The sequence below is a fragment of the Corvus kubaryi genome, unplaced genomic scaffold (genome assembly GCF_017639235.1).
Source record: "Corvus kubaryi isolate FWS band 111438036 unplaced genomic scaffold, C.kubaryi_AGA036_p1.0 37398, whole genome shotgun sequence".
Classification (NCBI taxonomy): Eukaryota; Metazoa; Chordata; class Aves; order Passeriformes; family Corvidae; genus Corvus; species Corvus kubaryi.
Genome location: NW_024581137.1, coordinates 1,552,600 through 1,569,615, shown reverse-complemented (window position 1 = coordinate 1,569,615; position 17,016 = coordinate 1,552,600). Strand labels below are relative to the sequence as shown.

The following is a 17,016-nucleotide window of genomic DNA, read 5'->3' as shown; positions in this document are numbered from 1 at the left end:
GGCCTCTGCCTTCCTTAGCAGACACCTGTCTTTCAAAACCGAGACAGTTCTCCTTTCCCTGTCTTCTTTCTGTCTTCATCTTTACCTAACCACTCTTTGCTTCAAGCACAAGGAATGTGGATCACCACACGTACAGGTGTGCATCTGAATAAAGCAAAAGAGACTTTTCCAGTAAATAACTTCTTAATGTTACCTTTCAGGCCTCAAAAGGTAATATGGCACGGTTCAACTGCAAATGGGATCCGACTGGTTAGCAACTACTGTGAAGCCTGGCACACAGCTGGTGTGGGAGCTACGGGACAAGCATCGCCGCTGAACACAGGGAAGCTTCTTGACCAGAAAGTATATAGCTGTAATAATCAGTTTATTGTTCTCTGTATCGAAAACAGTTTTGTATCTGATCCCCAAGGAAAATAATTCACCTGCTGCACATAGGAATATTCCATTTGACGACAGAAAAAGCTGACACTGAAATTTCATTTGTAATGATGTAAATATTTTAATTTTTGTAATTGCACATTTCAGGAAAAAAATAGCCAGAGAAAACATACCTCAGCACAAACCACATTCCAGTCAGGTGGAACATCCAGTGCACACATGGCTGGCTTAAAGCCCTTCCTTCCACTTGAACCCCATGCGGTTCGAAGTTTGCCAACAGTTAACTCATGTTCCTCTGCCTGAGCTGGAGGTCACCTAAGGGCATGAGTCGAGCGTGGTCTGTGAGGAACATGCAGTAGCCTGCCTTGTAAGCAGTAGGGCTCAGCAAGGCTGCTGCTGCTGCTTCACAGCTGAGAAGCTGCATGCTCCGTGCTCTCCTTTTCACTTGCATAGATTTTGAATACCTAAGGCACCGTTCATATATACTCATGTATACAGCAAATACTGGGAGGCTCTTATGCCTCACAGAGCTCGCATTTGCAAAACAAAGCTTTAAGAACAAAGGTGCTCACCTCCTCTGAGTTTTAGTGGAAGCCGAGTACCTGATTCCTGCAAGCTTGTACGGATCTCAGCCTGGTGGTTACACAGAAATATAGCAGCTCTCACATCTTATTTCAGCTTTTCTCTTTGCAGATTCTAGGCATAGGACTTTATGCAGGAGGAGTGAATTTCACATAAGACAAAATCTGGCCTTTATTTTGGTGCTATTGTTACCAGGAAACCTGAAAGCAATGTTAATAGAAAACATCCTGTTTAACTGGTAGAACTGAGCAAAGAAATGCAGACAAATGAACCACCTGACCTTTATTTATTTCATTGCATATTAGAGGAAGTTGTTTCCTTTTGTGTCAGACTGACGAATTAAATATGTCTGCCCTGGTTTCTTTAAAATAGGTTCTACACTGTTATCCCACTAAGTTATATGTAAACTGATTTTCCTTTTTGTGAATTTACCCTTCTGGCATTCACATAATTAAAGAATTGTTAATATAAAATAACTGCAACAATTATAGGAATGATCAGGAAATGGTAATATTCTTCACTAACAGTATCATCAAAATATCTGAAGTCTTTTGCTGATATATTTGTCTACTGTATACTTTATACAATGTATTTACTTATGTTTTATCAGGCAGTGACTGTGGAGGTCAAACTCCACATTATCCTTTTTTTAAAGATTTAAATGAGAATCCGTGTGGGAAATACATGTTCATTTGCTGACAAATAGAGTGTTAAATAACTAGAAGCTTTTGTCAACAAACAAAAGCAAATCACGCTTACAATACTAAAATGATGTAATTATATAACTAAATATTTTGAAATCCAGCTTTATTTTTCTGATTGATTATAAAAGCTTATTTCCCAGGGTCAGCTGAATGATATCTTCATTTTTTTCTGGAAAAGTAAAAAATGTAAATTACTCCATTAATACAACATGGTAATAAGGCAAAAGCTATTTGTATTACATTTAAAATGTATGCATAACAATTCACTGCACTCATTTATAGTCGACTTTCCTAAAATACTGAGCACGCTTGTGCCAAATTCCTCCAGTTCACAGAGCTGGAAGAGTTATTTATGTACAGCAGGGTTTCACTCTGAGTCACAGAAGGTTCAAGAGGGGGAAATAAAGTGCTTTTACCTGCTTCAAGCAGGAACCATCTACTTTTAATCCTTTACGGGCCAGTGTGGTCTTTGCTTGCAGCCAGTCATCCACATCAGTCCCTACTCTTCCTCTCCTGAGCTTGAGCAACCCTCGGGGAGTGGGCTATCTCTTTGCCTGGAGTTGCAGTGACAAGAGGTGGTGGGGCCATGGGATCACACAGAAGAGCTCTGTGAAAGCGGATGAGAGAAGACTAATGAAAACATGCAGGTTTTAGAAGATACTGAACTGGAGTTTAAGTTGGGTCCAGCAAAATGCATCCAGAGATGTTTGTGCCAGTCCTGTCACAGAGCTAACCCGTCTCTGTATCCTGAACAGAGCTTAGCAGGGAACTGAAATGGTTAAGCATCATCAATAAGTTGCTAAAAAACTCTCAGTGTTTGCTTTCCACCTCTAACATTGATCCGCAGGCTACAGGAATTTATTGCACATCCTTTAACAGAATACAGAGCATGAACCATGCACCACCTGGGCTGCTGTGGTGCTGAGTTCACAGGGTTGCTCACATACAAAGGGAGATACTTTTACCAGAGAATGGCATGAGAAATCTGTTAGAAAAATGAAGTTTCCCTTGGGGAAAGCAACAACAACAACAACAACAACAACACCACACACTTTTTTTCAAAGCCAGTGATGCTCTTTAGATTCCCTAGTATAATTGAAAAGAAAAAATAATATTCATCAAGGATATGACAGAGAAAAAAATTAGCCCAATACTTAGAATATTTTAGCTTTCTATATCAAAGAAGAGTACTTTTTTCAGCACGATTCCAACACAAAGGTCAGGTGCACTTAAGGAAGAACGTTTGCTAATTCAGGTAAGAAACTGTGTATAAGGCAAAGCAATCACCAAGAGAGCACTAGAGCAAGGTTGAAAACAGTAACTGCGCAAGAAATAAATGTAGAAGTCCAAATAGTACTGAATTGTGAATACCCCAAAATCATCTTCTGGCCCACTGGTTTTGTTAGCAGTAGGTAATCAGCAGGTCTTTCGTCCTTCTCAGTTCAGGGATCTTTTCTCTGGGCAATCACAAACCATGTCATGCTACCATCTATCAGTAGTGTGCTGCTCTGCCCAGAACTGCAGTGAGAGGAGAAGTTTCTCCTCCCATTGCTGCTATAATCAAGCCAAACCTGTGAGTTTCTGCAGTGCAGCACATACATCTCAAAGGACTGACAATTAACAAAACTCATTTTGGTATAATCAAAGACTGCCAGCCTTGCTTCTGAGCTGTGCAGTGAAAGAAGAAAGAATGAGTTGCAGTGTGTCCTGCCTGGAAGATTCCACAGTTCCTCCTCTTTGGCATTGAGATTTAGGTATTACCTCTGCATTAACACTTGCAATTCCTGTTTTCACTCCAGCATTGTCTTGGAGAAGAGAATCTGTCTCCTAGATTTTTAAAAAATTAGTTGCTAGAATTGCAACTTTATTTTGGTGTTCAAGTACTGGAATTAATGCCATGCATGCATCCTAAAAACATCTGATTGGGGTTTGGCTGTTATTTGCTGTCTGATACACAGTTTGAGCCTGCACTCTAACAGTTCCTCTCTGCTGTCTCTCCTTAATGCTTCAATGGTAGCTGCCCAGAGATAGAAATATTTCTAGATGAACATCTACTTAAGTACTTTGATCCTCTAATCTGAACCTAGCCTCCCTTTTTTAACCAGTTAGAGGGCTGATATTTGCTGCATCTTAAAAGGCCTATTCTGCACCTTGGTGACACTTCCACTGTTACCAGTTGATCTAAAATTTTACTTGCCAGATTCCCTTCCACTGTATCCATATTAAAAAAAAAAAACCGCCACACCATAACACCACCCTATCCTACTCCTAATATGCCTCATTAATGGCTGTATGTACACACAGCCTAACCTGGAGGTGCACCCAGAGTGGATGACTCAGCGCCAGCAGTAGTAGACTTTGCCTGGGGGAGAGGGAACACAAAGCCAGAACATCTCTTCATCCTGCGTGGGCAAAAGAGAGTAATGGAGTTACAGACAGCACAGGCTGTGGGAATTTCTACATTGTGCCAGTTTGCCTGGGGTAGAGTTAATTTTCTTCACAGTAGCTAGTATGGGGCTGTGTTTTGACTGTGTGCTGACAACGGTGTTGTTAACACAGGGATGTTTTCGTTCTTGCTGATCAGGGCTTACACAGAGCCAAGGCCTTTTCTGCCTCTCACCAGCGAGGCAGCTGGGGGTGCACAAGAAGTCGTGAGTGGACACAGCTGGGACAGCTCACCACAGGGATATCCCATATCAGATGGCATCATGCTCAGCATATAAAATGGGGGGAAGAAGCAGGAAGGGGGAATAATTGCAGCAATGGCATTTGTCATCCCAAGTCACCATTCCAATCCAGCCCCGATCTCCTGGTTATGACTTAACAATGCCTGACAATGGGAGAAGCAGTGAATTAATTCCTTGTTTTGTTTAGCTTGTGTGTGTGGCTTTTGTTTTACCTCTCAAACCCAACCCATGAGTTTTCTCATCTTTACTCTTCTAGTTCTCTCCCCCACACCACCCTGAGGGAAGTAAGCAAGCAGCTGTGTGAGGCTGAGTTGCCAGTCAGGGTTAAGCCACAACATACATGTGATATCAATTCAGCATCACACCCTGGTGTTGATGAGAGGTAACTTACAACCTTCCCTCTGCTGGTCTAAGGGATACGAGTAATGTTTCAGCAGAAAAGGGGATGGCAGCCCTATTGGACCTTATAAGAAGTACCTAAGATCACATTCAAATTCAAGTCAGGATGATGATGACATTGCCTCTGCAGGAAAGGTATGTTTTGTATTGTGCACTTCAAGTATGTTCACACGAATAGCAGTATAATATCAATGTTTTCCACAGACCAGCACCAATACCCCCTCACAGGTGTTTTGTTTGACCTTCTTTGGTTCCAGACATACTCATTGAGGTCCTAGCGATAGTGATGGTTTGCTATTGGAAACACATTATCTCCCCACTGAGTTAGAGGATGGGTTGGTTTTAACCTCCAAAAAATGATTTGCCGGTATTTATCTTTGCTCTACAGATACATATTTTCATTTTGCAGGCTTCAAGGTTTCAATTGAGGCTAGTCTCATCCCCAAGGCTACCACTGTACTAGAAAATTATCACAGTCAAGGCAGAGCTATTAGCAGAAATACCGCATCTGACTGACAGCTGAACTATTTCCTGACACAATTGTGGTCAGTGCCATTTGTAATCCTTCCAACCACTTCTTTGGGGGATAACTTTGGGGAGAGTGTGTGCCAAGGACTACTGTTGTGGATAGTTTGAAAGAGCCATCCTATTTTGGAACAGAAAGGTTTAATTGTACTCAGAGGTGCTGAAGCGTTGTGCCTGGTCTCAGGGATAACTGGAGTCCTCATCCCACTGAAAACTTGTAGGGTGGCTGCAGGACATGCATGTCTGATACCCACAGAAAACACGTCAGTGGTTCTTTACATCTTTTTGCCAAATTTAATAACGAACATTCCTCCTGCAAACATTCTCCATTCATGTAAACCCTATGGCCAGACTGCATTCATTCAGGGCACCCCCTACAGCTGTCATTGTCCCACACATTTGTTCTCAAGCCGTGTATAGATATATTGTCCCATTCCATTATGCTCACCTCTTTCAACACTGATGAGCACCTTAGTTAGGGCCTTGATTGACTGTTCACAGAGCTGGGATGTTTCAAATATCTGAGAATTAAAGGATACTGGTGCAGTCATCCTGTACAACTGATTACTACCATGATGCCTTCATCAGTAAACAGGGCAACACAAGACATTTGTCTGCATGCTTTACCCCAGATGTTGGATCAGGCATCATGTTTATGTACAGCCTGCCTGTTAGGAGTACTGAGCGGCTTCCTTCTAGAGGCGGCAGCATCCTCTCAGTGACTTTTCAGAGTCTAGAGGTATGCTTAGATTCACCTGAGACACCAAACATGAGTTCCTAATATCATTCCACCACCCTTTCAGCCAGCCTACCAGAAGCCTACCTGATACTTCAAAACGTGAGGCTACATCCCTTGATGCTGCACCATATTAGGGTAGGGTGAGTGGTGTGTTTGAACTCCTGTGTTTACTAAATTCTTACTGTAATGTTGAACAAAACCAAGCTCAAATTCATATTACGTTTCCTTTTTTCAGCTGAGTGAATTGGGAATTGTTCATCAGCTTCATCAAAGCAATTTCCAGCTTGTTGATCTCATTATTTTGAAGTCCATGTTTCCTCCCAAGAAGGCATAACCCAGTGGGCTCTGAACCTTCACAAGTCCCTGGGGCTTGGGAAGTCCCTAGGGTACATCTGTGAACAGGTTATTTCAGAAGTATTCACTACTGTATTTCATTGCCATTGATTCTGCCTACAGAGTAAGAACCTGACTTGCTCTCAGTAGCTTTTTCCCTCACTACAACTTGGCAAAGTTTCTCTATCATTATAGCAAAGCTGTTCTTAAACCACAAATTTATCTTGGACATTTTCTGTTCTTGATCTCAAACATCCAGGATTTAGAGGTAGCCCATATCAGGAAGACACATCAATTTCAACACCATACACTCACAAGCCAAGGTCTTTTAAACGTATCCTGAGACTGTTTGCCTCCTTTGCTCAGATATCCAGAGCCAAAACCAATGTACAGAAGCTAATTGGCTGAAGAGTTTGGAAGAGCATGCTAAAATTTGCTATGACAGAACTGATCTGAGTAATTAAAACATATACCACTGACACAGCTTAAATTTTGGGGGGTTATTTAAAAGTGTTTTCATCCTTGAGGCTGCAGAACTCCCATCTTGATCTTCATTTTCATCCAAATAAAGCTTACAGAAATTCAAAAGAGCAGACATGGAACTGCTGTTTGTGCAAAAGCTTAAAATCCAGCCAAAATTGATTCCATGCGTTAATCCTCCTGAATTAGAAATGGGCATACAGAGACTGTTATCCAAAAGTAAAAAAATACCTATTAATAACCAGAGTTCATCAAGATTTGTAGTTAAATGCTTAGTCACTATCTCTCTCCTCGCTTTCCTGTAGCTTGATATGTCTTACAATAGTAGAATAATTTAGATTGGAAATGGTCTCAGAAGGTCATCTAATCCAACTCCCTGCTCAAAGTACAGCTAAGCTAACTTCAAAGCGCGATCTTCTCAAATTGTAGGCAAATGAACTGAAGGTGCAGCACTGTGCCCAGGTTTTATGCTTCCATTTTAAGAAGGCAAGAAGTTGGTATAGTGTGCTGTGATTCTTTTCTGTTAGGTCAGGAAAGTGTCCAGTTGATGGATAGAGGTAATTTCCACCAAAACTAGAATAAATTTGTGGCCTGGGCCTCTCAAAATTTATCTCCTGATGGAAGATCTCTGTTCTGAAAAACAAAATGTTGGGGGAGAGAAGCAAGATAAGTCAGCAGCATCTAACTCAATCACCTCCTAATGTTCACACTTTTTTTTTAAAAAGAGAGTCAGCTCTCCCAACCTAGGTATGGGTGATATATCAGAGTACACTGCAGGCCTTGGGCATACAAGAGCAAAGTCCTGTTCTCAACTGAGTGTTATATAACGACAGATAATAAGCTACTCGTTCTGTCAAAGTTACTGAATCACAGTATCTTTCTTACAAAAACCCAATTGCACACCATCAAGAGAAGAGCTCAGGAAAACTGATGAATAACCCAGAGGAGGGATCAAAATACTCACAGCTGTATCCTGTTGTACTGGTACACTCAGTAAGACATAAGGTGGGAAGGGAGCAGGGTAAAACAAATCAAAAGGACTGGGGAGGAGGGATAATAAAGCTCTGAAGTTGTGGTGAACTCTATGAATGAGAAGCTAGAGGAAATATAGAATTATCCGCTCTGTGTAGGTTCTATTGAAGCAACTCTGAAGGCAGTAAACAAGATTGGCTACAGTCAGAGCTACAAAAGGGAGAGTGAACTAGGAGGAGAAAGCTGCGAAGAGCAGCCCAATTAAATCTGATAGATGTCAAACACGGTGATGAAAAGGATTTATGTATCCATGTCCAAGATCCATGGTCCTCTAATTTCTCCTTGGCCACAGGTGGACATCAGTGGGCAACCCTGCTGTCATTGACACTTTAGGCTATTAAAGAGCAAAAATCTTTCTGTAGCTCATGAATATGAATCCAGAACTATTGAAACAGTTCCAGTAGGAAAGACTCAGAATAGCACTCCATATATCCTTAGTCTTGAAAATAAGGTCTGTGAGCACAAATCACTTGGGAATTAAACATCTATTTTCCACTAGAATAATGTGTTAAAATGTAACAGCTTCCAGGAATACTTTTGCAGAAATACGCTGATTCTAGATAGAATCTATTAACTATGGGGAGAGAGTGAAGAAGTTTAGGCAAGCCTGCTTCAAAACTTCCTGTTAATTTTTAAGTGAGTATCTCTCTGCGCATTGTGCAGAGAACTTAAGCACTCAAAGTGCAAAAAAGCTACAGTGACAACTTTAGCTGTCTACATCTAAATTAAGTTACTTCTAAACTACTGAAACCCATTTTAATCAAAGGCAGGTCAAGATAAGAAGTAGAGCAGCAACTTTTTCTCATACAAAATTAGAGCCTGCTCAAAAGTTAGTCTTAGTTCATAAGCAAGAGAAGTCTAAACCTCTTTTAGCCCAAAGTAAAATACAGAGGATGAATGGGGTAACAACCCACCTATTCCACTACTTCTGAGAAAACTTGTCAGGGTCTTTCATTACTATCAGTGAAGTCCAGTGGCAGCTGTGACTGTGCCATTCAAGCCAACTTGGAAGCATACAGAGAAGTTAACTACAGGATGAAGTTAGAACAGTACTGAGCAGGACAGGAGCCTGATGAGACCCAGTTATTCCTCTACAGTTTTTGTAGCAATGTTCAAATACACACTGCATTGCAGGCTCAAGTGGCTTATGGCAGTTTCCTTTTCACAGGGTTTCTTCTTCATTTTGCTCACAGGAAAGCAATATCCCGAGAGCTAGGATTACTCATCAAGGCATGACTAAGGCATGGTGTGGCCCAAGAGAAAGGATGATCTCATGTTTGTGAGAACAGTGCCCAAATGAATGCAATTCTGTCCCTGATTCACTCATGGAAGAAAAGTTCCACATAAATGGGTCCATTTTAGAGCAGGTTACAGATAGTGTGGGGTAGATCAAAATTCAGTAAGTACCAGGATAAAATAGACTGAAGTCAGTTCAACCAGATACAAACACGTTTGAGTTCCATGTCGTGCATTCTTCCTTATGGCCACCCTCAAAATCATGAAACCCCACAGAGAGCACAATGTATCAAAAACACCCTGAAAACTAAAAGGTACTTGTTCCTTTCTGATTTTGCTCTTTGATTTGGTTCCTGTGGATAAGATATGGGCAAGTATCAGCAGAAGGCAAGGCAGAATCCAATAGCCTCTCAGACTCAGAGAACAGTTATCCTACAAATTCTAGGAAGAATATCTCTTCTTAGCCAGGCTATAAGAACAACCTAATTCTGCTGTGTTTGTAGGTCAAGCCATTTCTGAGAGTTGATTCAAGTGGAAACCAAAACTGTATTTTAAAAAGAGTCGCAGCCAGTCTCCAAAATGTAATATTTACACAGTTCTTTAACCTTCAGCAAAGTTCTGAGAAAATATGTATCCTGCAAAAAGACAAAGCATTCAGCTTCTCAAAAAAAATCTGGACTTCTCATGGCTTCAACTACAGCTACAAAAGAGTAACCTCCCCTATAAAATTAAACTGCATCAGAATGATACATAGAGATGCTCTAGTCTTTTGCCCTACTGAATTTTGAACATTATTTGGGCTCTTCATTTTCTGTCTTGTAATACAATCATTAATTTTGGCAAATTAGTCCCATGACCAGTTAGCTGAACTGAAATTATCTCCTTGGCAAAGAGGGCTTTTCCTTTCCCATCTTTTACTCTTCATTAGATCAAACAAATATGTATTGTTACTACCATCATTTCCAGTATTTTGTTGGCAGAATAATCCAGTGGCATGGTGGACATGTTCCTGATCTTCGTTTAAAATGCTCTTTTTTTCCTTAATATTGTCCTCTCTTTAAATTAGGAATGCGTTTCTCCTGGGTTTTGGCAATGGTTGCCTTTAAACACCACTGACAGCAGTCAGTTGTGTTGTGCAGGTGTGGTGAAAATGTTTTTGCCACTACTATTCCAGAAGTTCTAGGCTATTAGTTTATCTAGAATTTTAATTTAACATGCTTAAATTCTCAAGAGAGACAGTTTCTTCAGCAATCTAGTATCCAGACTACTTAGACTTCTTGGGTAAAAGTCAGCCTTTGGAATTATACCCAAGGGATATGGCTGATGGAAAATGACTGCTGTAATAGAGAAACAGAATTCTGAGAAACAGAATGAAGTAAGTGATTGTTATTTGCAACCAGAAAATGTTGTTCAGGAGAATTTCCATGCTAATTCAGACCTGAAAACATAATGAGCTATCATTTCTGTATAGGTCCAGTGGCAAAAGTCTTCCCACTTAACAATGCCACTTGGAAATGTAGATATAACCAAGGACTTATGCAATCTCAAAACTACATATTCTTGGAGAAAAGTTAGAAACTTAATAGCTCAAGAACTGGTAAAGGACAAAGTTCTACAAATGATTTCCACCATCTTTCTTGTCACTGTATAATTTGTCATTTTATTCAAACAGGTCTTTAGCCTATTTTTCTCTTTTTCAGTTTTTATTCCTGAATAGGTACAAATTCCATTACCTATTTAAAGGAAAAAACACCTTTTAAAACTACATTACAGAAAATCTCCATACAGTTCTCTTGGGACTGCTCAAGGTACAGCACCTTTAGAGTGAACTCTAGCTATTGTTTGCAAATTAACAACTGAAAACTTACAGACAATATTGCTTAGAGAGACTACAGAAACAGGATTTTGAAACAACCTGGTAGAACCTGAACTGTGATAGAAAGTTTAATGCTATCACCTCAGGCAACATACAGTCACATGCACTGAAGAATGAGTGGATGAGGAGCACATATCAAGTCTAGAAAAGCTGCAGCAAAGCAAGGAATTCCTATAGCATGTGATAGAAGAATCTCTCTCTTATCTCATTTGCAATTTTAGGGAATTAAATATGATTTTATTAATTTAAATTAATTAAATGGTTTTTTCTTGTCTCTTTTTTTATTTTATTTTTATTGAGTTTATACTCGACTGAATGAAATGCTGTTTCAACAACAAAGTGAAAGTTTTATTTAAAAACTTGGGGGTTTTTTTAAGGATAAATGACGCTTATTCCAAGTTGTAATCTAGATCCCCAAGTCTAATTTTGAGGTTTTAGCAGCTTGTCACCCCAATTCCCACTTCCTACTCCAGTAAATTTCTTGTCTGCTATGAGCCTTTATTCCATGGAAGTAGTCAAACGTGTCAAACCCACAGGAAGCCTGTCTGCTGATGGGTACACAGAGAATTACAATAGGAAAACCTCATGATCTGTGTCTTGCTAGAAAGCCGTTAACTTTTGGTAGGTTACACATGCTGCTCCTTCCCCACTCTAGGCAAAACTGAGTCTGGTCTCTGGAGGAAAATTACTTTCCTTGATAAGCAGAATGAAATAAATTATTACTTTCACCATCAAATTGGAATGAGTAGTGTCCAAACAGGTAACAGCTGTACCTCCACAGGAAAAAAAATCCTTTCTTAATCTGTGGCAAGCTAGTTTAATAAGTGTATCCTTTGCTGTAGCTGTAGGTGAGATGTCCCTGCCATTTCAGCGTTACCAAAGTTACAGAGTTACTTCAGCAATGTAAGGCCTTCAAACAGATAATGACGACCCGTCTCAAGTAATTTCCAGACATGGTTGATGTCAGCCTTTTTTGTTCTGGCAACCACTCCCTAAGCTACCCGGTCCTCCTAGTCACTGCTGTGTTTAGCAGCATGTCTTGGACCATACAGTATTTCCCTACTTTCAGCATAAATCAGACCTCTCTGTAAGGAGACTTGCAGTCAACACTGCTCTCCTTGAATAGTTCATGCCTGATTTCAAATGAAGTTGGATTAGCACACGTGTAGTAAAAAAGCTCAGCAGCTGATGGCCTCTACAAGCTGGAATGAAACACCAAGTCTAAGGGGTTTAATTGTCATCACTGAGATCTGCTTAAAGAGCTTAGGACACTGTAACATGTTCACAAACCCATTATCTGTGTAATAAGGTGGTGTTAGCTGCAGGGATCAAGCAGCTCTGTGCTGATGTGGTGCATTTCTGGGCCACACAGTTCAAAACTCCGGGATACGGAGTGTTCCACAGCAAAAAGGGCTTCAAATGTCTTAAAGCTTTAACTGGCCTTCTGTTAAAGAAGATGATTAACTGAGTGTTCAATAACTAAGATCTTGCAGTATTTAGTTTTGGAAACATTGATGAGTCAAATCAGGCAATGTTTATAAGGGTTATAAAATGAGTAATTCTGAATGTTTCATAAAGCAGTGACTTCAGAAAAGTGATTCCTTTTGCTTGTCTCTGACACAGAAAGGTCACAGACCTTTGTGAAACTTTCTGGTTTGTGTACTTACAGAAACTGCACACTAATAAGCACTTTGATATTTTCTGTTCCAGTTTGAGTAAAACTGCTTGGAAAAATCAAGGACTAGGTGGGGAGGGCAATGTTGGGGTTTTTTCAATAAGTTATTCTATTTTGGTAAATGTTATATATTCAGTACTTTTCCTCTTGCTGAATTCCTTGGTGAAAGTAATTTGTAAATATCATGATGTACTGAATAGTTCTTCCAAACAAACAAACGTAACATTTAGCTAATTACCATGGACAGAAAACTGTACAAATTGAAGTTTTGCAATACCTTTGTTTTTTATTGCTTTAGCACTAGTTGTGTATACACTGTTGGTGAGAGAAAGATTCTTTTATTACCCTGATACAGTACCTCTTACACTAAAAGACTAATAAACTTTTAGTCATCAAAATTAATACTATTTCCTATCATACTTCCATATATTTTCAGTTTAAATCTAAAAAAATACATTTATTGGTGTCCATTTTTGGAACTAAATCAGCTTCTAATGCAAGAACATTCATATTCTTGATCTTTCTCAAATACTAAGCTATAGAATAAGTTGGTTTGTATAATTGTCTATCTCACCACCTGTCCCTTTCCAAAATGTCTTTTATTTCAATGCCCTACATAGTTTCTTTCTTTGTGGAGGTTTTGCAGTACAGAGTTCCATTTGAACTTTTCATGCAGCTGCAATTCTTTTGTTTTACATCTTCCAGGAAAAAAAAAAAAAAGTTTAAGTAGTGTGCATACACTGACAATAATTCTCACAAGAAAGAAAACTAGCACTAAGTAAAGATTAATTGTTTCATTCTCTCTCCCTGTGGGTGCTGTACATGTGTATGACTGTCACATTCTAGAACAGAAGAAAGAAATTAATCGGTGTTTAAATTGCAGATATTCCCTGTATAATAACCTGATTTACTCAATCTAAAAAGCAAGAATTTTGCAAATACGTCCAATCAATTTGATGATTTAAACAAACCTCATAAATCCAGATAGGTTGGTTTTCTGTGTCATCTTGCTTTGTGTTCTGCCATGTGTTAAAAAAAAAAAAAAAAGATTATTTTTGTTGCATATTTCTGTAATTGGAATGTAATTATGTCATAAATTAATTAATTTATTAGAAAAATTAGGCCAGGAAAAAGGGGGGGGGTTGCCTGTTCTAAATATATGTTCGCTGATGACATTATTTCCATCCTCAGTAAGCACTGACGATTGAAGTAGGTAAGAAGTGCTTTTAAGGATTTCTTCACAGGAAATAGTGAAAAATGATATTTAATTAATCCAGTTAAAATGTCATAAGAATGCAATGGTCATGCATTGCTTTCTATTGAACTTGGCAAATTTGTACAGTGAAATTGTTTTCTTGCTATTTTGGCAGGAAAAAGCGAAGCAGTTATTGTAATTTTGAAGAATCTGTGATCACAGAATAGTTATTTTCTTCTCGAATAAAATATCACTTTACAGAAAGGCATATCTTGGTAACTGTTTTACTGACTGTGTCATTGTCTGACTTAGCCTCACTTGACTAACTAGCATGTTTAAGGATGAAAATAACTAGATGCAGGCATCAAGATCTCATTTTCTTTGGATTGGCATTAGATTTGTTTGTAGGCATAGGGAGGAACCAATTATTTAAATCTTCTCAGGCCATCATTTTTATTTTGTAATTTTTATTTAACTGCTCCATTTTGTATAGCAAAAAAAAAGGCAGATTTTATTGTAACCAAACAGGACATGTAACATGAACTACGTTGCATTCCAACCAGTGAATCTAAATTCCTCTCCTATAACCCTCCTAAAGATGCCAGGTATTGCCCAGATGAGCAAACTCCCTGCTGCACCAAAAGCAGTTACGAAGCTCATAAAAAGGAATGGGAAGACCTAAATGTTGGAAAAGGAGAATTGACAGCAGAAGTAACAGTGGGAGAAAGATGGTGGAAAAACACCAGGATGCATCTTGCAGTGACAAGGGGGAGCTAATGGAGGAAGGTGCCAACAAGAACAAGACCCAAATGTCTACTAGAGCCCATTGAATATCAAGAGTCTGAATCATAACCAGAAGTTCTTAGACCCCACCTTAATCAAGACCAGAAGCTGCAGCCCTAAGAATCTGGACACAAGGAAGCATAGCAAGAAAAGGAGAGATTTTGGACATGCCGAACCCATTTCGGTAGCTTTGCTTCTGGCCCATGTTTACTTTGGCTTTTAAATCTAATATACACAAGATCAGAGAGAGGTACCCAGGGATCAGGACAAGGCATGACACAATTTTAGATGTTTCTTCTGTAGTGGTCTTTACCTCATGTGTGATAGGAAAGAAGAGTGAGACCTGGCAAAAAAATATTCCCTTTGTAGTGACACTATTTGGAAGTGACCTGAATCCATCTTAGTTGGTGAGTTGCTACCTGCAAGTTATTGATTTATTTTAATTTTTCTGTGTCTGTCAGCCAAATGTCACTCAGGATGTTAATTCAAAATATTCCCCATAGGACTGAACTGGGAGCCCTGAAAAAATCGTCCACCATGCTCTGCTTACTGCTCCCTGCCTTCCTTCAGAGATACAGTCTGTGACCCATCCTTAAACCCAGGAGATCTGCCATGGGGAAATGAATATTGGATTTTTCCCCCCCTGAGCATATAACTTTCTCAGCTTATAGTTTTAATGCTCCATATGAATTTAAAAAGTGTCTTGGGATTTGAGCAATTTTAACAGTGCTTCAGTATTTCTTTCTAAAGCTAATATATTTATTTGAGGATTAGCCCTCTAAATATTTCTACGTATGGATAACTAAGAACACGTTTGCCTGGTGTTGTCAGCTTCAGTAGTTCATTACAGCATGAATCTATATCAAATCCAGACATTTGGTCCAATATCTGTCGTGAAGTGCATGTCATTAAAATGTTATTTTGCAAGAGAAAATATAACTAGAATCTGTTTATGTATGACGTTGTTCAGGGAGAAAGGGAAAGAGAATTAATATTTACCTCACTTTGAACAGTTATAGTATCAAGATTCTTATCCAGGTGAAGTGTACTGTAGGAGAAACAAGACTTTATAAAAGCAGTGTTGGTTGAAAAACTGCAAGTAAAAGGGAGGCAGGAGATCAGTGTGCCATGTGGTGCTGGGGAGTGTGGAGAGTGCTGTCCTGGACACTGTGAACTGGGAAGACACCATCTGGCAGGAACAGTACACGGGGCTTGCAAGAACGACTGCAAGTAACGTGGAAAAACACCTGTGATCTGCGTATCTTGGCCTGTGATGGGAGGGTCACACTGCAAGCAAAACAAGCAACAAAAGGAGTATAAAAGCATATGCTGAGGGACTCTGAACTGATTCAGGATCCAGACGCAACAGTCAGGTAATGGAGCTGAGGGGTGGGATGGATCAGGTAACTGCTGGGAGAGTGGTTAGTTGATCCCAAGAGGGAAGGAGGAGAGCCTGTCCTGCTCTGCCACCCATGCAAAGCTAATAAAGCTGTGGATGGAAGTAACAACCTTAGTCACGGTAATTTTCTTCACGAGGTGGATCCCAGTTGCCCCAGGTTTTAAGATTCAGGTATTGCCTCAGACGGGTATTTGGACTGCGCGAGTTTGCTTCCCGATTCCCAGTTAACTCCTGAAGTTACGTGCCGACTGTGCAATAAGCTGGGCGCTGCACCCGTGCCTGGCACCGCTCTTTCGTCGCACGGGGACAAAGCCTGTGGGCTCAGCGCTGTGGCTCCCGCTGCTGCGGGAGAGCAAACCCTCCGCTCCGGGACGGCGGAGCGGCTGCAGGACTGGCCGCGGGAGCGCCGGGCTTTTCCGTGCGACGGGGAGCTGGCACGTGCGCGGGAGCGCAGGGCGCGGGGCAGGAGCTGCCGCTGCCCGTGCGCTGCAGCCCCCGCCCGGCCGGCGGCCCCGCAGGGACCGGCCCGGGGCTCCGCACGCTCCCCCCGCCCGTCTGCGGCGCCTCCCGAGAGGAGCAATTCCTCCGCTACCGCTCTTTTCCGCAGCTCCCAAGGCAACTCGAGGGCTGCTCACATGCTCCCGCACCTCCCCTCCAGCGGCGCCGGTGCCTCCACGGCTCCGCACGCAGTGCTGCCAGCGGGTCCCTCCCCGCCGCTGGCAGCGCCTCAGCCGCTCGCCCAAGCACACTCGCAGCGCCCGGGCGCGCGGGGAAGCTCCATGCCCACTGCCCAAGTCCCTTCGGGATCCGCACCGAGGGGACGGAGCGGCCGCTCTCCCGCCGGGACAGCCCCGGTCTGGCCTCAGCCCCCCCGGGAGGGGGCGCCGCCAACCCACCCGCGGCCGCGCGGGTCGCGCCCCGCTCCCGCCGCCTGTTGTTGTCGGGGCTGCCCGCGGCCGCCGGGGGGCGGGGCCGGGGCGCGGCGACCAATCA

General features: G+C 41.3%; 1 protein-coding gene across 3 annotated transcripts in view; it reads left to right on the top strand.

Moving 5' to 3' along the window:
• The window catches only part of COL15A1 (collagen type XV alpha 1 chain), a 117,929-nt gene extending 115,819 nt beyond the window's left edge, over window positions 1-2,110 (top strand). For all 3 annotated transcript variants that reach the window (XM_042043413.1, XM_042043415.1, XM_042043412.1), the window contains one exon: window positions 201-2,110. In XM_042043413.1, the coding sequence (XP_041899347.1) occupies window positions 201-417 (217 nt within the window). In that variant the 3' untranslated portion in view covers window positions 418-2,110. The remainder of the gene's footprint in view (window positions 1-200) is intronic.
• The last annotated feature ends 14,906 nt before the right edge of the window (window positions 2,111-17,016 follow it).